This window comes from Plecotus auritus (assembly GCF_963455305.1).
Source record: "Plecotus auritus genome assembly, chromosome: 5".
NCBI classification, from domain to species: domain Eukaryota; kingdom Metazoa; phylum Chordata; class Mammalia; order Chiroptera; family Vespertilionidae; genus Plecotus; species Plecotus auritus.
Window position 1 is genome coordinate 152306904 of NC_137776.1, and position 21398 is coordinate 152328301.

Genomic DNA, 21398 nt, shown 5'->3' on the forward strand with positions numbered 1-21398 from the left:
AGTGAAGAAGTTAATATCTGATAGTTGTGGGCAGAGCTGTGTGTAAAATCCTTTGAGTTTCTTTCCCATGTTTCATGTGCCAAGTAAAGTTGTTTTTGAGTTTAAAACGAAGTTGCTAATAATGAGATGCACATTTTCTTTCAATTTCTGTTCTGTTATTATATATTGCTTTATGTTTTAAAGCATATTCCATGTTGTGTCTTAATTTTGATGTTTATTTATGTTCTTTTAAAAATGATTATACTTGCATGTTAATTTCTGTTGATTTTTCTTTTGAGCATGACTTATGTTTTATTTTGTGTTTCTTTTAGGTTTTGTTTTGTTTCATAAGATCCCACTGGATGGGTAGCTGAAATAAAGGAAAAGACAGAGAAAGGGGCTGTGGTGCTTGTTGGTTGGTGCTGCCTTGTAAGCTGGACTCTTGGGACTGGCACAGGCTTCTCCCGGGAAGTCTGCTTACTTGGGGTTTTCCGGTAGAGGTGGGTGGTGTTTGCAGGAGGTACTGCATGGAGCCTGCAGATCCTGAGCTGTGATTGGGGAACACCGGTGCTGAGGCAGCTCACAGGCAGCTACTCGGAGATGCAAGAAAACATCTTAAATTAATGCTTTCATTTTTAATCATTCAAAGGTGGAATTGAAATGAAATCCCATTGGGTTGTGCTTCTCTTCTGAAAGACGTGCTGTTTGACCTTACTGGAAATGTATTTGATTTTTATTGTTTCTGTTTATTACAGATGAACTACAAAGTTAAAACAAATCTAAATTTAGGGAATGGCATAAGTGCACACTAAACTATAACCTCCATGTAACTCAGATTTTAACAGCATCTTCTGTTGTTTAATCAGTACTGAACTGAGCAAGTTTTATTTTTCCATCTATACCACAGAGGCTAAAAGAGCATATACAGTATCGCCGTGGGGACTTGGTGATGTCACGAGAGAGGTCTTTCCTTCACTGATAATAAAGGTCCAGAGCCATGCAATCAACGCCCATGATTTCCTTAAAGTTTCTTTAATGATTTTCTTAAAGGGGAAAAAAAAAGCTACTTGGTCAGGGCTGTAGAGTTAGGTTAGGCATAGACAGAATAGCTAAAGGAGTGGCATATATATGCATATGGTGCATATGTCCTTTCATTTGCCCTCTGCAATCCCCCTGCGTTTTAGAAGTTTGTCGAGTGATAAGGCCACAGCAACCCATGCTGTTCCCATAACAGAACTGCAGCTTTTCTACTCTGAAAAGGCCTGTGAGCAGAATGGCTGGCCTGCTGTGAGCAGAAGTCGATATTGTAAGTAAGATAGTCTCCCTACGACATACTACACTGCTGCTGGGTTTTCAGGGGGCAGGACAGCTCATCCTGACCCCAGCAGCACAAGGTGGCAGGTCGCTAATGAATATGTGCTTTATATTGTCCAGCTTCATTGCTGAGAGGGCAGCTGAATCCTGCGTCCCTGCCTTAGTCTCACCGTGGCCCCCTGTTTCAATCGCTCGGCCATGGCAGTGACCTTGGTACGCTCTGCTCAGTCTGCACCAGGCAGGATCCCTGTCAGAAGACAGGTTTGGCTGCCCTGCCCCACCTCACCTCACACCTTTCTTGTTAGGGGGACTTCAGAGGCGGGCCTGGAGCATGTCCTTTGAAAACACAATCAGCTCTGTACAGCACAGGGAATGCAGTTAATAATATTGTGGTAACTATGTATGGTGTCAGATGGGTACTGGAAATATTGGGGGGAACACTTTGTAAAGTATATGATTGTCTAACCACTGTGCTGTACACCTGAAACTGATACAAAATAATATTGAAAGTAAAAAAAAAAAAAAAAAAAAGAGTGCACTGATGCCATGGCTGAATTGGAAATTTACTGATGTTCTTTAAAAATTTTTTTGAAATAGTTACACAGTTTTACAGTTTAGCTTTAAGGATGCATAGATTTTTAACAGGTCTAACATGTTTAGAAATGTTTTGAATCCTGTGTAACCAAGGCATTAATCTTAATAAACCAGGATCCATTTAGGTACCACTTGATAAAATAAGATAACCCATGATGGATATTTTATACTCTCTCACCACTGACTATGGTATTGCTCAATGCCGACATCTCACAGAGTCCTATGGATTACAGCATTGAACTTGGCTACTCCAGGCCAAGGCCTGAAAGGGGCAGTTTCTCCAAAGCGTAAACAGGTTCCTGGTTTTCAAAAGTATTTTCCCCCCTAAAGGACATTTGAGTGTGAGGGCAGCTGGCCCTTGGTGTGGGGACGTCTGAATATCTTCGGAATTTCTATTTTCTTGCTTGCTGCTAAATGCCAGTTCCTATCATGACTTAGGTTCTGATCTTTCCCAAAGGTGTTGATTTACAAAAAGGCCAGCTGATTGCAGAAATCCCGAACCCTGAGAGAAAAAGGAAATTCAAACTGGAAGCCAAGTAGGGGCTGTCAGGACAGCTCAGGTTCTTAAATATCAGCCATTCGGTATATTTTTTTTTAAAAAAAGCTTTTATGTAATTTCATGGAGTCATAAAAAGGCGAGGAATTGTTTAAGGCCTATTTTTAAAGTTTTCCAGACCCAAAAGGAAAAAAAATAAAAGAATATTTGTACTCAACAGCTAGAAGGATGACGAGGTGGATTTTTGTTTTTAAATGGAGAGAAGGGGACAGATAAGGCAATTTATTATATCAGACCGCAGTTGACATCTCCTAGGGAACGATGAAAACATCAGGCTATTAGAAAATTGCTTCATATGGTTCTTGAGTTCTTTGCTCTGTCTTTTTTTAAATCCCTGAAGACCACAATCAGTGACATAGCTTCTCATATCTGTACTCTAGACCACCCCCTTGCATCCTTTTGCTTTCTGTGTCCTCTATAAGAAATCTTTTTTGAGCTTCCTAATGTAATTCTGCAACATTAGAAAAAGATGGGCAGAATTTTTTATTGAAATCAAGACTGTCGCCCTCCAGCAAGGACCTGGCAATTCAGTACCAGGCAGGTACCCTAAATGCACAACATACCCTAAGTGGGTGTTCACTCCAGAGGGGAGCTGTCACTCAGCCCCAACCAACTCCCCCTCCCCCTCTCCCCCCTGCCCCCCCCCCCCCCCCCCCCGCCGGCCCCGGGAATGTGGTCCTAGGTTTCCAACTCTTGGGATTCTTTAAGAGAAACTTGAAACCCGTGAAATGTCCCTATTTTAAAAAGTTGACGCAGTTATTTTTAAAACGTTATGTAGGCCAACAGAACATGTCTGTGGGCTGCCAGTTTGTTACTCGTGTCTTAAAGCAAGATCGTTGTTCTCTCACTGCTTCCTCCTGTCTTTCCCTTGCAAACATGCATCCTAGTGTCACCACTGAGCACTTTATCACCATTGAATCTAGCACTGAAGGGATCTGCTCATGTCACTTACTGTGGGGGCTCACCTCTGCCTTCTGCCGGCTGGGACCTGGGCTCTCTCTCTGCCTGGGACTTCCTTGCAGCAGTGTTTGCCCTTCATCCCTGATTGGCCCCACGTCCACGTGGCCAGAGTCCTCCCCCCTGCTTTGTTTGACATGACTCCTTTCACCAGTGTCTGTGCTGCCTGGCCCGCTCAGGTGCAGCCAAGTTCAGGGGAAAACGCACAGCCCTGTTTCTCCGGTGTCCTTAGCATACCAGTGTGGCCGTTGATAAATGGAAAACAGCTGTGTCATCTTCACGACTCACAGTTCAGGCCCTGTATCTTGACTCCAAGGCAGCTGAGAGCAACTGAGAGACTCCCACTGTCATCACTTGAGGCATTAGGCGAGGCCAAGAAGGTCCAGATCTCCACAGGAAGAATGAATCCCCACAGACTTCAAAGATCACTCAGCGGTTTTCACTCCTAATCTCCAGCAGGGACCAGTTTCATTCTTGACCTATTGACTGCTCTTCCCAAGAGTAGGGAGCAAAGATGGGACTTAAATGACCCCAGCCCCGCCCATAGCACAGAGCCCAGAGTGTGCTTTGGACCCCACTCTCCACATCATCCTGTATTACAGTGCTCCGCGCCCCCCACCCCACCCCTCCCTGTTCGGGCCCAAGCTCCTCCTCAGACAGAGCAGAGGCCACGTTGTTCAACAGTTTGAGGAGCAAACAGCTCAAGGAGTTCAAGGCAAGAATTTAGTTCCCTGGCAAGTGTGACAGTCAGCATGATGGGGGTGCTCCTGCCTTCTCCCCTTCCTTTTCTCTTTATTTGCTTAAAATCCCTGACTTTCTCTCTCCTTCCCAACCTTCTCCCTCCATCCCCTCTCCTTCCCTCTCCCCTTCTCCTCCTCGCCCTCTCTCGCTCTCTCTATGTAGCATTCTAACTTGACTCCATGACAGACTGAGAGTTACTTTTTATTTGCTTTACTGGTTGCTTTCCATGTACTCTTTTTAAAAAATTCATTTTGAAATGGAATCAAAGCACTAAAGGGGACCTGAGCTAGCTCCTCTCTCCCTCCATCGGAGAATGGTGACTTAGACTTTCTCCTGGCGTCTTCTGTTTAGACTCCTCCCTGGCTTCCATCTAATTTGCTCACACAACAGTAGAAGCTCAGCTCACCTTGTTTTGTCCTGACTGCAGACAGAGAGAGGGCAGCTGATGTGGAGCGATTCCACCATAGTTCCGGATCTTCTCAGGGTAGCTGCACCCAGCCCGGTGGGCGGGGCCATGCCTGTCTAGTGGAGGTCTGTTGAGCCCATGGGGCTGTGCCAGTCAGCAGACTTGACTCCAAGGACACGGGACAGAAGCAGTCACCTGTGAAGGGTGCTCCGCTGTGTTCACACCACCGGTGGCGCCTGAGGACCGCGTCAGGCTTACTCAAGGGCACCTGGTAAGGTCAAGGGCTCTCCCGGATAGGACAGGGATGTCATTTTCTGTGGGGTGCTGCCACAGTGAATTACGTTAACAGGATCTGCAACCCAGAAAGTGACATAAAACAGCTGTCACCAAAGGCAGCTTTCTACTCAAGCCAGTCCATTTCCTTTTTTTTTTTTTTTTTTTTTTTTCTCTTCTGGGCCAAAGGCATCTCCCAACCATCAGAGTTGGGCAGTGAGAGCACTCTGAGTTTAATTCGGGCTAATATTGCAATGGAGCCTTGGGATGGTCATTGGTGGGCACCCAAGGTAGGTGGTTATTGGCTGTGTCTGGAGTCTGAGTTTTCATGAAAAAAAGGCATGAGAAGGAAAGAAAAACACAAAGGTTTTTTCACCACTTTTAAGACAGTCCATTTATGAAGGCGGCATAAACACAAAATAGTAAGAGAGTCTACTCACAATGCATATGTATGTCAAGTCATCATGTTGTACTCTTTAAATATCTTTCAATTTTATTTGTCAATTATGCCCCAATAAAACTGACAGGGGGAAAATGAAAAAATAATAGCAAGAGATTCCAGAGAAAGACAGATCCTTGCGTGTCACACCCATTTCGTGTTGGGGTCCATTGGCTGTAATCCATAGGCGGCTGTGAGTCATTCTCATGCCCTGCTTTCCCCCTGTAATGTTCCAGGTTTTAAAGTCATTTTTCACATTTCCTGTAAATAGTGGATAATCATTTTTATTTTATTTTTAAGTGCTGTTTTAACATGTGGATAGATCATAAATGTACTTGCTGAATTCATTTTTTTTAACAAGCCAATAAAGTTTTATAATTCATCTCCATGTGTCTTGCATTCTCTCTAGGGCCTTGTATACGTCTACTCCCTTCCCCCAAGCATCCCCCATCACTATGTGTGTCCTTGGTGGTGTTCAAGAGGAAAGGTGTTAGAAGAAAGAGTATGAGAAACATCATAGAGAATTGGGAATGGGAGAGTCCCAAACCCACTATAGATTCTGGAATAAATCTCCCTCAAAAAGGGACTTTCAAATTTCCCATTAATGTGAATTATACATTTATTGTTACTGATTCTTGAAATGGGATATATTTTCATTTGGTTAAAAGAAAATACTAAAAACAAACAAACAAACAAACAAACACCACACAAAAAATGTTTAAGGAAACTAAAGAAACAAAAAAAAACACCCTATATTCTATGGGAAAATCTTTTGATATTTAAAAAATTTGGAATGAGCCAGGTCCCAGTGAGAGGACACGTTTGGTGCTCTGCCCCTCCCTTCTAAGGGGCTTGGTGGTCAAATGAACATGATGACTTGTGCTTTCATGGAAGGGGAGATTGAGGAAGACAAGAGGACATAGAGATAAGATACTATGGAACCATAACTATTAAATGGTGCCCACACTTCACGTCCCTTTTATTTCCATCCTCCAGTGGCCCACACTGTCATTCCTCATTTCCCCCCCTTTTAAGATAGGACCTAAAAGTAAGGTTCGCAGGACCCCAGCCCTGATGCACCTGAGCTTGCCTCTGGTAACTTTGAAAGGGTTTTGTGCCAAAGGCAAGACTTGGGATTGGAAACTGATCCAGTGTGACCCACTGTCTTATGGAACCAAGTGCACGGATCCTCTCTTAAGAGCCTGTTTAGTGCTATTAACTTGTGCTTTTTTTTGAAGTGCCCTTCGCAGTTTGCCTTGCTGAGAACAGGTTTTGTGGGCCCTTTGGAGGCCATATAATAATTTGAGGCAGTAGGCTTTGGGTGCAGACTATTCAGGTTGGAAGCCAGTCTGCTCCAGCTAAATGAGTCATTTCGCCTCTCCATTCCCGTTCCCTCATTTGCACAATGGGGAATAGTAATGGTGCCTCCTCACTAGGCTCTTATGAGAGTCAAGTGCGAGGGTCAGGGAAAGCCCTTACTTAGCACATTGCCTGGCAGGTTGGGACCTCTTTTTGTGGATAAAATACTTGGAAGGACTTGGGTTTGCACTGAGCATGGGTATGCCTCAGTGAGTGAATCCCACACAGATCCACTTGCATGTATTGGTTATATGGCGGTTATGTGAGCACAACTAATGGAGTCCAAATGAAAGGGCATTTCACTCGCTGGGCAATTCTGGATGTGTCCACGCTGTGAAGGCCACATTGGAGCTTTCTCAAAAGTTATCATCATTGATCATCATTGTGCTCCTAGATCCTTCTTTCTGCCCAGGTGATTCTTGTGCATTGGTTTTACCTCAGATTTGATACTGATAAAATAATAGGATACGATTTGTTTGGGCCTGTATTATGACTGTCCTGTGAATTTGAATGGTGCTCTGTATTTTGAGGATTCTGAAAGAAATAGCATTGAGGGACATATCCCAAATATGGTCTGCCTCTTTTGTTCTCACTTTATCAATTCAGAATTTTTAGTCATTTGAACAGGGTCTACTTTAACTTTAACTTGTGGGTTCTCCATGTGAAAGATATTTGGCTAAGAATAAAAGTAACGAATTAATTGGCTGACGGATTGTTTGAAACAAAAGACTTGTTTCAAGTTCCCTCAAGGCTTAGAAACAACTGTTTACAGGCAATGAGTTACAAATACCTGGATTTTTCTCTTCTGCTTCCTGAGGTAGTTTCTGGTAAAGGATCCATTAAGCAACACACGATTGGCTTAGTTGGAACTACTTCATGTTGCAAGTAATAAAATTTTATTTCTTTAGTAATATTTTGTAATGTGTGCTTTTTTGTTGTTGTTATTAAATCTCTTTAGATAAGTGGCCTTGAAGTTTTACCAGCACTTAATTTAAGGTACTTTTAGTATTGTTAATACCTTTTCTAACACATTTTAAAGTGAGACTGTATCTAAGAGTTAATGGGTATTGATTTTCACTCTGTACCAAGTATGCACATTATGTTTTAAGTACTAAAACATATATTAATGTATTTATTCATTCCCTGCAATCCTACAAGGCTAATGATAATATTGCTTCCATTTAAAGTGATAGTACACTAAGGAACAGAGTGACCAAGGACCTTCCTTCAGGTTACCTCACTAATGAGGGGTAATCCCAGGGTTTGAATTCAGGCAGGCTGGCTCAAGTGCCAGAGCACAGAACAGCTACCCTAGATGGGCTGCATCTTTGAGCAGGGCCAGGACTGGGGTGAGGCCAGCAGGTGCCTAGGACGTAATCAGGGCCGTGCAAGTGCCCAGTGGCCACTCTTATCAGCACTGGCGATTGAGCAGAGATGATTGTTGTGGCAAAGCACAAATGTAAGGTGAACTTTAGTCACTGGGGTGGCACGTGCTGTCCCTGCAGATCTTGACTTGCAGGTACAGGGATGGTAATGAAATTGGCACATGCTTTGAAAATTTTATCTTATGAAACAGAAGTTGCAGGAGGTATCTACTCAGTGCTAATCCTATATAATAAAAGGGTAATATGCAAATCAACCAAACAGACCGACCGGTTGCTATGGCACGCACTGACCACCAGGGGGCAGATGCTCAATGCAGGAGCTGCCCCCTGGTGGTCAGCTAGAAGCCGGGCTGACTGCTGGTGAGGGCAGCGGCAGAGGTGGGAGCCTCTCCCGTTTCCGCAGCAGTGCTAAGGATGTCTGACTGCGGTTTAAGCCCACTCTCCACAAGGAGAGGGCCTAAGCCATCAGTTGGACATCCCCTGAGGGCTCCTGGACACAGGCTGGGCTGAGGGACCCCCTTCCCCCCAGTGCACAAATGCCGCGCACCAGGCCTCTAGTTAACTAATGAAAACCCAGAGCATGTTTGCTTTGTTTGTTGTAACTAAAGGCGGATGTGTTGTTTTTGATTGTTCCAAAGTGAATTTTCTTGTTGCTCCCGAACTTGAGTACTTCCTGTTCACTGGGAGCAGTCCTGACTCTCAAATGAGTGATGGCGAGGGAAACCGCCGGGTGGGGGTGTGGTGGGAGGGGTGTGGTGGAAGATTTGTTTGAGGACACATCCTGTCACCTGCATGAAGAGGATCCAGACATTGAACAAGGCTGTGGAAAACGCCTGAGCAGCTCCTTGCCTCTGAAACACAAGGAGACAGAGTAGCATCTAAGCAGCTCAGTCACGTCCACGCTCCTGTCCCTGAATGTCCCGTCTGGCAGCTAGTGACTGAAAGAGACGGCCAAGGGCACATGCTAATTTTCCAATCAATGGGTCGCGTCTCATCTCACACACCACAAGACCCCAGGGCTGTGTTTACTGAATTAAAATCTCTGCCTGACCATAAACTAATGAACAATAAGTTTTCTCCTTCCCTCCCATCTTTCAACATTTTTATTCTGTTTCCTGGGAGGCAAGGAGAAACCTCTTTTGTTATTCACCACCCTTCCCTTTCTTTTTAGTAATTCCAATCATACAGTAAATTAGTCTTGCCGAATGGTCAAATAAAAGCGTAGGCCACAGCTGTTTGCCTTAAAGATTAGGATTCAGCTTCAGGTAAGTCGTGCAATTTCACTAAAGACCCTGGAGCTTTGTGGGGTGGGAGTAACAGTCGCCCTGCACTGTTTGACCTCTTGGGGGAGTTCTAGGTTTTAAATGAACTGAGCCATAGCCTGTTAGGGTGTTTCAGGCTTTGTAGAGATTACTTCCCGGACAGTTTTTTCTCTCTGCATTCACTTAGGCTTCTGGATTTGGGGGAGACCATCACCCTCCTTCACTAAAGGCTGTGGAACTGCCTGCCGTGTTTCACTTTGGGGCTGGCAGTGTGCTGGCTTCTCAGTTTTTGCACAGTGGGTTGACCAGCAGGTCTCGATGGCGGACAGGAGTCAGGATATAGCTGCCCTGTTTGCACTCATCTCAAACAGGGCTCATCTCTCCACCACTGCAGTCTTTCAAGGTGGGCTTTTCTCTTTCTCCATCTGTTTCCTCGACCCTGGAGGGGGAAAGGCTTCCTTCCCACAGTGGGCGGTCTCCAGTGCCTCACCATTTCTTGTTTGTCCCTTGAACAGGCCCATACCTCTATACATTGTCCCTACAACGTGCAATTTAAACCATTGGGGATGAGTTCTTTTTCCCTGACACAACCCTAACTGAGACAGATACTAAATTCTTTAATACATTATCTTGTTCTATCTTACATCGAGTACACTCAAAATCCAGTAAATATATAGTAAGTGTCATTTATAGGTCAGAGAGTGAGCCAAGCACTGGGAGATGCCATAAAAAGCCAAGCAGATGCCATCTTTGACCTCATGGGCTATGGCCTAATGGTAAATCAGTAGTGTGGTGCCACTATTGTCTGCACTTTCCACATAAGAAAACAAAGGCTTAGGAAGTTGAGTAACTTGTCCAAGGTCACGCAAATTCCTCAGCCTATAAACTCATGCTCTGGCCTGCTTCTCTAAGGGCAGTGCTTCCTTTTGCCTCTTGGGGGTCCGTATGTCCCTGAGCTCTGAGATGGTCATTGATCTGTGCCCTATATTTCTGTGGCTATAATTCTTTCCAACTCAGAATAAACTGATGAAAAGTATCCCCTCCCTTGCTACCTATTTTCTCTTTCCCCTTTATCATTAAAAAAAATAGATTTCTTCTTTTCCTCTAGTTCCTTTTCTACCCAACACAAGCACACACAAATATGCTTTGTCCTTTCTCTAATTTTTACACATTTGGGTGGAATATGTGCATAGGAGAGAGATTGTGTATGTAGGGCTGTGTGTGTGTGTGTGTGTGTGTGTGTGAGAGAGAGAGAGAGAGAGAGAGAGAGAGAGAGAGAGAGAGAGAGACATCAGCAAGGAAAGACAATAATTCTCAACACACACACACACACACACACACAGAATAGGAATACTACATGCTTTCAATGGGAATTTAGTCCCAACACAGACACAATTTATGCCATTATCACCTCCCCAATGCTCACTGTGCTTTAATGCCCCCAACTCCTTTAAAAAAAACTTTCCATATTGTATTCTTTGCTTTTTGTTTTTACTTCCTTATAAAAAGCAAGAAGTTTTACTGAGAAGAAATGATTACAAATCCCAAAAGGTTAGTGTTCTGGTCTGAGCTCCAAGATGTAAGGATTGAGTGGATTTCAAACTTGGCTAAATTTCTGACTTGGCAAATGCTTCCATCCTTATTTATGACAGCTTGGAAACTTCCATTTTCCAGGGCTTATAAACGAGGCTGCTGATTTGGTCTCCCTTTTCTATTTTGCTGTGAATGATGAAATAACCAGCCTGAAGGCTTCTTTTTGACATTAACCCTCTTAGAAGAATAAGGGTGTGTGTGTGTGTGTGTTCTTTCTTTTCTTGGTTATGATGCATGGTTTACATATTTCACACAGGCAGTGTACTTCCCTTTTCCTGCCTTTCCACAAAATGACAATTGAAGGTGTTGAGGTTTGGGGTGTTGAGAATGATAACTGTGTGGTCTTCATTGTAGTCACACAGGACTTTTTGACTGTACATCTTATCCTCGAAGGGCAATTAACAGTTGGGATTCTGGAGCAAGTCAGGTAAATAGAAAGTCTCAGTGTTTTCCCAGAGGTTATGAATAGGTCCTGTATCAGGGGATATCCATGTCCATTTTGTTTTAGTAGAAAATGGTCAAAATGAAGGAACTCTGAGAAGTTTCTCCTTCTTCCTACCTCCTTTTCCCTTCTTTTATCCACCCCCCACCTTTCTCTTAACTTATACCTAATTTTTTGAAGCTCATTTAAGTTCTCTTCATAAGTGCTTTTTTCTTCGGATTCATGTAAACCACAGCGAAGTTGGTTACTGGGGAGAGTAGGCAGGTTTTGCTGAATATAGGCAGTAGGAATTTTCAAATGCAGATTGTGTCCTCTGAGAAGCAGGTGCCCAGACAGGATTAAAGCTGCAAGGATTTTAATCAGGAGAAACTCTCATGTGAGAGGAAATGGAGAAGGAGCCAGAGAAGGATGTGAAAGCATAGACAGGACTGTCACTCAAGTCTGACCTTGGTGATGAGTGGATGGGAAGGTTAGGACAAGAATCCTAGACCATTCACTCTAAGGAAGTATGGGCAAGGCTGCTGGGGAGTCTTTGAGCCAAAGTCAGCCACTGGTTAGCCAAGAGTTCCTTGTCTCCAAGGATGGGTCTGCCTTATATTCCAATTACTCCTGGCACTGCTTTTAGAGCAGTCATGGGAAGCATGGACTCACCACAAATGAGGGATGGGTTTGAGAGCACAGATGGGTTTCAGGATGTAGCTGGGACCCTTGGTCAATTATGCTCCCTGAAGGTGAAGTCTGCATGGTGCTCTTGGACAAGAGGAGCACTTAAGCGATGTACTCGTAAATGACCGCTCCCATCTCTCTTCAACATACTGACCCATTGGATGTGCCCTGAGCACTCCTGCATGGACGGCTGGGTTCCAGTGCTCAAGGGAACCTCTGCTTCTTTAATGACCTACTACCAGTGACATTGGTTAGAGGGGCTTCAACTATAATCACTCTTAAAAAAATAAAAGAAGTACACAGGCTAGGCAAGTCAACATTTTGAAATGTTTAAAATGTCATTTTTGAGCTGCAGCCATCCTTTTATTTATGGCAACATAAAACAACATCTGAAACTAAGACCTGTTTTTGTTTTTCTCGCCTGCATACTCAAACCACAAGTGATTTTATTTCATTTCATTACGTGTTCCCTGTCAAACAAACTTCCTATCACGGCAGCGCCTGTCATTGATTCATCTCCCCTCAGAAGAGTGTTTGTGGAAGTGTGCACCAGCACCTTGCCAGGCATGAGGAAAGAACTGGATAGGGGCAGCGAGGCAGCCTCTTACACAATTACTCACCCCTGCTCTCCAGCAGCCTCTGAGTTCAGTTGTTTTCAAGAAAAATGATGCCTGATTCGGATTCAACAGACCTTATCGAGGACTTTCAATGTGCTAGACTGTAGGTTGCCAAGACCAGTGATACAGATGTGAGTGAGGAGCTGAGCTGGTGGGGACTGGCCCCAGGCCCGCAGTATTGCCACACAAGGACCGCAGGCTCAGGGTAGCCGGATCATCTGGTTTTTCAAGACAAGGGGAGATCTGGGTTTTTGTGTGAAATTTCCCAGTTTGTAAAGGTTGGCAAGTCCCTTCACATTTTTTAAACTCTCTGTGAGCCAACGAAAACATGTCTTTTGGCCAAATTTTGCCTGTTGTGACCCTCGTGCTAGAGAGTCAGCTCGCTGCTTTAAGATCTGACTCTTCCACCACAGCTTTGCACAGACATCGGTCTTGGTGTGGCCTCCTGGCAGCAGATGCTGTGATGAGGACGCACATGTGAGTGATTTATTAAGGGTGTGCTCCAGGGCAGCCTGAAGGGACTGGGGAGGCAGAACAGGGAAGGGGGAGCTAACAGGAAAATGATTTCAGACATAGCTTCCTGCTGGAGGGGGAACTCTGGAGCGGAAGTTGCTCCCCAGGGTGTAAGCCTTTCATATTTGTGCACCCACTAGTCACTGGCTAAGGGTCTCAAAACATAAAAGCGAGTTTCTGTAGCTCAAGGGCAGACCTCCAGGAGAGAGAAACCCAGGTGCCGGCTGCTGCATGGCTAGGCACACAACGGCAGCCACAGTGGATCCAAGGGACCCCAATACGACCCACTCCCAGAGATCTGTGACTTTCCCAAGTACACAGCTTATAAGAGCCACAGGTCAAGGCAGCATTTGACTGATCTTCTGACTCCAGTCCAGTTCAGGGCTTGTTGACACTCTTTGCAGCTGCTTCTTAATGATATCAGTGTGCGAATTCAGAGGATCTTAAACCCTGATTGGTATGTCAATCCCAGGCTCTTAAATGATCTCTTCTTTTAGGATTGCATGGAGAGAGGACTGTTTGGCTCTTCGGAAGGCAGGGGCAGGTTGATAGGAATCCAGAGGCGCTCTGGAATTGGCAACATTCTAGACCAAGCATGTCAAAGTCAAAGGCTAACACGGGCCAAATAAACAAGGTTTAAGTTTATGTGGGCCGCAAAAAAACCCACAAAAGCTTCAATTTTCATAGAAACATAGGTTTATTTCAATAGAGATATGCTGAATACAAAGGGATGAAATAAATGTGTAATCATTAATATAAAATAATAGAACATTTTAATAAAAATTAATATTTTTTTCTTGGACATTAACTTACCAGACACTGAATAACTGCACAAATTAATAAGTGTAACGCAAATAAACCTATTTTTCTTATTCTCCGAAAGAAAAATATTTCCTGTTCACACCAAACAAGTCAGTGCAAGACGAATGACATGGCAATCGGCTGCTAAAATATTCGTTGCTAGTATTAGTGGAGAGAAATGGTGCACCTGTGTGTAAGGCACATAAGAAAAATGAATGCAATATGATTATAGTAATCAGTCATTAGCGAATATTGTAGTTCGTTATTAATACTTATGTATAACAGGATATTGTAAAACTTAAATTATGAAATTTTTATTAAAATGTTTCTTACATACTGTTATATTGGCTGGGCTGCAGAAATATTCGTTGTGGACTGCATGTGGCCCGCCGGCTACAAGTTTGACATGCTTGTTCTAGACAGCCCCGAATGGGCTCCCGGGAGCCTGCAGTGGCTCCCAGCTCTAACTTCTCACTAAGTTTGGTGATTTCATATCTGAGATGTGTGCAGTGTTTGGGGTATTCTGTACCCCAGTGCTGTATTTTGGCCCTGTGAGACACATCTATCCTGATGCTTTTGAGGTGGACCTTTCTGAGAAATACTGGTTTATACAATCGGCATGATATATTTAATTTAAAGATACACTCTCTAAACTCCAACCAGTTCCCTTTGAAGGAAGTCCATCAGAGGCAGGGAGAGAAAGCAGAGGCTGCCATACCATCTGTGAACCAGACATCTCTGGAGCTTGAGGATCATGGAGGCAAAAGCAGATCAGATTTTTTTTTTACACACTGAATCTATCCTGTCTGCCCACTCACCATTGGCCTGTGCCTTCTGCTATGGTAAACACCTTGCCCATCCTTCCAAACCTCTGCATTAGCCAAGACAGCTTCCTTGCCCTCCTCTCTTGAATGCCGTCTGGAAATCAGACCATGTCTTGCTCCCTTCTGCCTTCCTCCAGGCCCTCCATATTTGAGAGGGGCAGACTGGTCTTCTCTCTCCTTCTTACCATGATTCCATTCTTGAGTCCAACACTTTCCTCCCAAAATGAATGTGAGCTAGTCAGTCCTGTACTCATACACATCTGGCATCTCGCACGGCAAAGTAGATCAAGTCCAAACTCCTCAAAAGGGCATTCAAATTCCAGAGCATCATCCCCCCAGCCTGGCTTTTCAGCCATGCCTTCCCCATCTACCACTTCTGTTCCTCTTTCCCAAGCCACTCAATCCGCCTGGCTTGACCTTCTTTCTCCCACTACCTTGTTCATTCATCTGTCAGAGTCCTGTCACTTTTGATTGGGTGACCTTGGACTTGGCCCTTAGGCGGGTATGGCAAGACAGTGGGATAGCATGTGACATGTTGTAGATTCTCAGTAAATAATAGCATTGTTGTGATGATTATCATTACCATCATCCCTTTTTAAAGCCCAGCTTTGGTCCTGCCTTCCTCCTAGCAGCATTCCCAGAATTGCTCACACAGAAATGATACATTTTTTTTCCTATATTCTATACTAGAGGCCTGGTGCATGAAAATTCATGCAATGGAGGGGGGTCCCTCAGCCCAGCCTGCCCCCTCTCACCTCAGGGGCGGGAGGTGACCCAGTGATCAGGGGAAGGCAATGCCCCCATCACATCTCTGCTGCTGCCACTGCCGGCAGCACAAACCTCGGCTGGCCCTGGTTACCTGAGCCTCGGGCAGCCCTGGGCGGCTGGGCAGCTGCCATCTGAGGCTTGCCTGCACCTCAGGCCAGCTCTGGGCGGCTGGGCAGCTGACATCCGAGGCTTTCCTGCACCTCAGGCTGGCCCTGGGAGGCTGGGAGGCTGAGGGGATTGGGGGACTCAGGAGGCAGGCGCATGGAGGAGCTGGACCCACCTGGGGGTGGGTCCAGCTGTGCCACGTGCCTGCTGCCCCAGCAGGGCTTAGGGGATTGAGTGCTGCCATCTTGTGACTGTGGGTGCCGCCATCTTTGAGGGCATGGCAGTCAATTAGCATATTCCCTCCTTATTGGCTGTGGGCACTGCCATCTTTGTGAGAGCATGATGGTCAATTAGCATATTCCCTCTTTATTAGATAGGATTAGTGTTGTGATATATTTTATCATCTAGCAGGAGAGCCTGGGTCCCCTTTTGCTGCATTAAATTGAATTGTTACAAAGCACCAGACCACATCCCACTCCTATTAGAGATATTTACTGTGCTTTCAAAGAAACAAATGAAGAACATATACTACTCAGCGGAGTTCATGTTTTCTGAGATATAAAAAAGTTTCTGGATAGTACTGTGTGGGACCTCAGAATGAAAGGCTTGATCAGAATAGAGAGCCTTGGAGATAAAGGAGGTCAGTAAAAGTTTAGGATGCAGCCTGGTTCCCCTATGACAGTTCAGGCTAAGTTTTGGCAGGGGTGGAGGACTTTTTTGGCACATGGACCAGGAATATTTTGATGTATTAGTTTCCTAGGGCTGCTGTAACAAATGACCACAAACTTGGTGGTTAAAATAACAGTTGTAGATCCCTGAAGTATCAAATTGAGGTGTTGGCAGAGTTGGTTCCTTCTGGAGGGTGTGAAGGAAAATCTGTTCTATGCCCTTCTCCTAGCTTCTGGTGGCTGTCAGCAATCCTTGGTGTTGCTTGGCTTGTAGATACATCACTTGATCTCTGCTTGTCTTCACATCACTTCTTCTCTGTCTCTGTGTCCTCTCCTCCTCTTATGAGAACAATTGTCATTGGATTTAGAGCTCACTCTAAATTCAGGATGATCTCATTTTGAGATCTTTAAAGACTTGAGATCTGCAAAGGTGTTTTTTTTGTTGTTGTTTTTCCAAATAAGATCATCTTCACTGGTTCCAGAGGTTAGAATTGTAAATATCTTTTTTTGGAGGCCACTATTGAACCCACTACACTTGAGAATAGAGTTTATCTGAGAGGTTAGTAGCATAAAGGGTGTAGGTGCCAAAAAGATCTAAGTTCAAATCCCTGTTTGGCCCATGCTATGGACCTTTTCCTAAATCCCTCTAAATCTCAGTTTCCTTTACAATAAAATAAGGATAAAAGTTAAGAATGTATATATCTGACACATAGCAGATTCACAATAAAGTTGTCTATAGTGATTCCCACTACTCATTTATTCATTTAATAAAAATTTAAATCTCTGGACATCAAGGTGAAAGAAACATATCACATGGCCCTTAGTCATAGTAGCACTTAGAAGAGGATCAGTGTTTATTGAATGAATGAACAAGTGATCAGATCTGAAGCCTATTAGAGGTACTTGCTCTGCTCAAGCACCAGAAGAGGCTCTGGCAAGTACAGTTATCCCCCTAAAAAAGGTGTGCTTTCAGCCACTTTGCTTTCATGAAAGACCTATATTAGTACCTGTTTTCACTAACCAAAAGGAATCTGAACAGGATTTTTGCTTTTATGAGAAAAGGTGAAAAGTGAAAACATGATCCATGCTTTGCAGAGAGCCATTATAGAGGCAGCATGCATCCGAAGCACTAAGAGTGGCATTGCCCTTAGTGTGCACCAGTATTATTTTAGGTTTTATGCATTATTTGGTAGCTTATGTTTTGGGTCTGGGAATGCTTAAAATTTTTCCATATAAATTAATGGTACTTGCTTTTTTATTTACGCCATCTTGGTTTACAAGTGGTTCCCTAGTAACGCTCTACTTTCGGTTAGTATGGGAAACCTCTACATTTATATAGCTTTCTGCCTACAGGATGAACTCTGATGCCAAACCCTAAAGTAAGCTCACTTTTTGGGCTCTTTAAAAAAAAAAAAACTATCCTTAAAGAATAATTATTGCATTGTCATTTTACTTCAATGGCCCACATATGTGGCCATTAGAGTGAGTTTTATGCAGAATTTACATCAAGATGCACCATGGTGTCCCAACCAAAGAAAAACTTATAGCACTGAGCAAAGTGGAAACCTCAAATGCCTTTAGGGGCTAGGCAGTCTGGGTGGATTAGTCCCCCCTGGAGAGGGTTTGTCTTATTTAGAGTGGGCAGCTTCCCCTAATTCATTCACCCAACTATTTATCTTGTACCTTGTTCTTGGTGGGTGCTGAGGCCACAGGGTAGAAAAAGGATAACTTTGTGTTCTCATGAAACTTCTGTTCTGTGAACCCAGCTTCAATGCTACATGGGAATTCAGGCCTATTGCTGACGAAGTATCTCTTTTTTAAAGAGAGGAAGCCAGAATTGTACGTGCAACCTCCTGATTTTTATATGTTGGCAAACACTGTACATTTTTCAAAGAACACTATACAGGCCAGACAGAACTTGTCTCTCGATTCCATTTAGCCTACAGGTCATTTGTGACCCTTTGAGTGGAAACTCATGGTCTTTATCTTCAGAAGCATTTTCCCAATGTCTGATTTTAAGCTAATTCTCATTTTTCTTGACCTCATTGGAAGTTGCTAATGGTCACGGCTTATTGTCTGTGTCCTCCCAGATTGAATGATTCTTTCGTGTCTCATCCATGCATTTTTAAGGTGAGCTATTCTCTATCTATCAGCATTTCCTTTCTAATTCCATCTCTAAATCTTCGATTACTTTTCCGTGTTCTCTCATACTTCTAAAAAGGCTCTAAGTACTGTAATCAGCATTTCTTCTCTTGATGGTCAGAGCCTAACCCCAACTCTTAAATAAACTGCTTATAGATAAGTCTGCTTTTAAGCCTCCCTTTCTGACTTTGCCATCCAATTTTCACAGCCTCTGAGTTGCACTGACTCCCAACCTTAGGTGTGATATTAATTTCTCTCAGGGGGGCATGGGTTTAATAGATTTTTTTAATTAACATTTTGTAAAATTGGAGCTGTCATACTTTATGGCAGACTGATACAAATGTCTGTAATTATATTTTTGGCACTATATCTTGGGAATCATCTAGAAATGTTTATTTTAACCCCTTCCTAAAACGTTTGATTTATGGAAAGGCCTCTTTATGCACACCTCTAACAGGCCCAGTTGCCATGACAACCCAGAATATCATTTGTCAAAGAGCTATAACTTCATTCTATGTTGAAGCTAAAAATTTATCTTTCAGGATTTATCCTTATGACAGGGAAATTTTGCATTTTCTTGGATCTGATTTTTCTCCCTAGTTCTGCTTGTTGTTAGGGAAATTCAGGGTTCAGGAGAAGATTTCCTAGAGAGTAAAACAAACCTTCACCTTCCACCTCATCTCTCCAAACATATGAATTCTCTTATCCATTTTTTAAAAAGTGCGATTATCCCCCTTGTGTCTCTAACTTAATGTGATATTTCTTTCTTTAAAAAAAATTGAAATGAAAATTTTTAATTGATTTTTTTGTTAGTAAAGTTTTAAGGTAGGGAAGAAAGACAATGTCTATCGATCTCTTTTACAAGCTGGAGAAGATTAAGATATTTAGTTATCATATTTACTTGTGTGATCTGTGGTTCAGAAAGCAAACTCAATGGCTACAGTAGGAGCCAGACAAATATATCAATTAGTGCAGTAGGATCCTGGGGACACACCCTGTCTAAAGGGGATTATTTCTTTGTTTCTGTTGACATGTTGACAGAAAATGGACCATTTTGTAGGGTTGCCTGTTTAATTTTATTTTTTTAAAGAGAAGTCAGAAATCAGTATTTTTATGTGAGATTTTCTGATTTTAAAATGTTGGCAGATCATTAAAAAAACACAATGTAATAGTCAAAGCACATCTGAGAGCCAGTTCACTCCATGGACTCCCAGACATGATTTCTGCCCTATGTGCATGCCATGCTACCCAACAGTTTAGAGTGTTTTTGTTTCCTCTGTACTGAACAACTAAACCAATTTTGCTCAATTCTTCTTGGGATTTGATTTGTTAGATAATCTTTCTGTTGGCCTCACTGGAAGTGGTATGCTGCTCACTCACTCACACATTGGGTAGTTGTTGGGCTCTGGACCAAGTATGAGAGGAAGCTGTGATGGAGGGCTCGTCTCAAACACCCACACATGCTCCCCTCTGTCAGTCCAAGATTGATAGTGAGGTCCAATGCCTTCTGGGATTGTTCACAGATTTATGATGCTCTCTTGTTGCCTTTGATGGATGGGGCAGTTTAATCCCCTTCACTAAGCTCTATATTTTTCCTTTGTATTGGAAACTCCTAGATGGCCTTTGCCTTTTCACAAAGATAGCGAGGCATTTTATTCCTCATTGTGTTTTGTTTCTCATATATCTGTGGGCAAAAACACTAGTAATTCTTGAGAATATGCTACCAAAAAACATCTGAGGGCAAAGCTACCCTGTAGCTGTCACTGATAAAGAATAGGAATGGAATAAGGGACATCACCCACAGTAGACACTCATCACCAAGCCTGCTTGCAATGAGACTTAAGACATTATGGAATTTATGTGAATTATGCTGAATATGGAAACACACAGTGGCTCTGGCAATAGGAGCAGGTTACAGAAGAACTTTATGCCATTCAGACTCTGTCATCATCTGGTCTTTCCCAGCTTTACCCTCACCCTCCTCTGCTGCCTTCCACATTCTCCAGGCTCCAGCCTCACCAGTAGTTACTACCAGTTTCCAGTTACTTTCACGCTCTCTGTATATGACCTCATCTTATCTAAACCCAGTCAGGGTTTTATGGAGTCTTTATGAATGTTATTAGCTCTGCCCACCTGTTAAGCCTTCTAAGACTCTAAGAGCCCACCAATTACAGGTAACAAGAAGGACAACAGTAATATGAGGTACAAAACATTACTCATACTCAGGATCGCCCTCATGGGAGTGGGCCTGCGCCTTCACACAGGGTCTCCTTTAGAAGGGTTTTTTGGTTTAATGCTCTACTGTTAACATTTTGGATTTCTTAAAAATGTATGAACAAGGAGTTCACATTTCATTTAGCACTGAACACCACAAATTATGTAGCTAGCCCAGCTCATAACTACAAAACACAGGCAAAATAGACTAAAAGTAGTGACCTCACCCAGGCAATAATTAACATTCCTTGTAGTGGGTATGGCCTTACTCTTCTCTCTTGGGTGAGTGGTATTTCTTTGGCAGGGAAAACCCATAACAACTGCTTTGCATTCCTTTTCACTCTTCTAAGCATGCCTGCCTTAAGAAAGACTTCCACAACTCAATCCCAGGCATTTTATCTGGGAGCTTGTATTCACCCACATGTCTTTTCAAGTGTAGCTATCTTTTAGGGTGGCATTTAGTAGCTGTCACGATTCATCAATCAGCAATTATTGAGCACCCAGCCCTGAGCAAGCCACCTTTTCTCGCTTGCCCCATCATCATTATCCATCATCACCTATATGTATTCACTGCTCATCTGTGCCTGACCCTGGTCTACAAGGTGGGGTGTGCTAAGCTATTTTCTGTTAGTGAAACTAGGCTGACTCGGAAAGGCAACCATCACTGCCTTTGGAAGAGTGAATTTCTCCACATCAAAGGAGGGTGTGTCCATCAGGTGCCAAAAATATAGAATAATTTTCCTGGCATTTGTACTATGAGACTCAGACAGAGATAACCAC

General features: G+C 43.4%; 1 protein-coding gene across 7 annotated transcripts in view; it reads left to right on the forward strand.

The window, feature by feature from the left end:
- Positions 1–21398, forward strand: part of NTRK2 (neurotrophic receptor tyrosine kinase 2) — a 312241-nt gene that overhangs the window by 132029 nt on the left and 158814 nt on the right. For 3 of the 7 annotated variants that reach the window (XM_080669807.1, XM_080669808.1, XM_080669806.1), the window contains one exon: positions 312–2565. The exons of the other annotated variants lie outside the window; for them this stretch is intronic. In XM_080669807.1, coding sequence (XP_080525933.1) covers positions 312–349 — 38 coding nt within the window. In that variant the 3' untranslated portion in view covers positions 350–2565. Of the gene's footprint in view, positions 1–311; positions 2566–21398 lie in introns of those variants that run through there. 7 annotated transcript variants of the gene reach the window in all.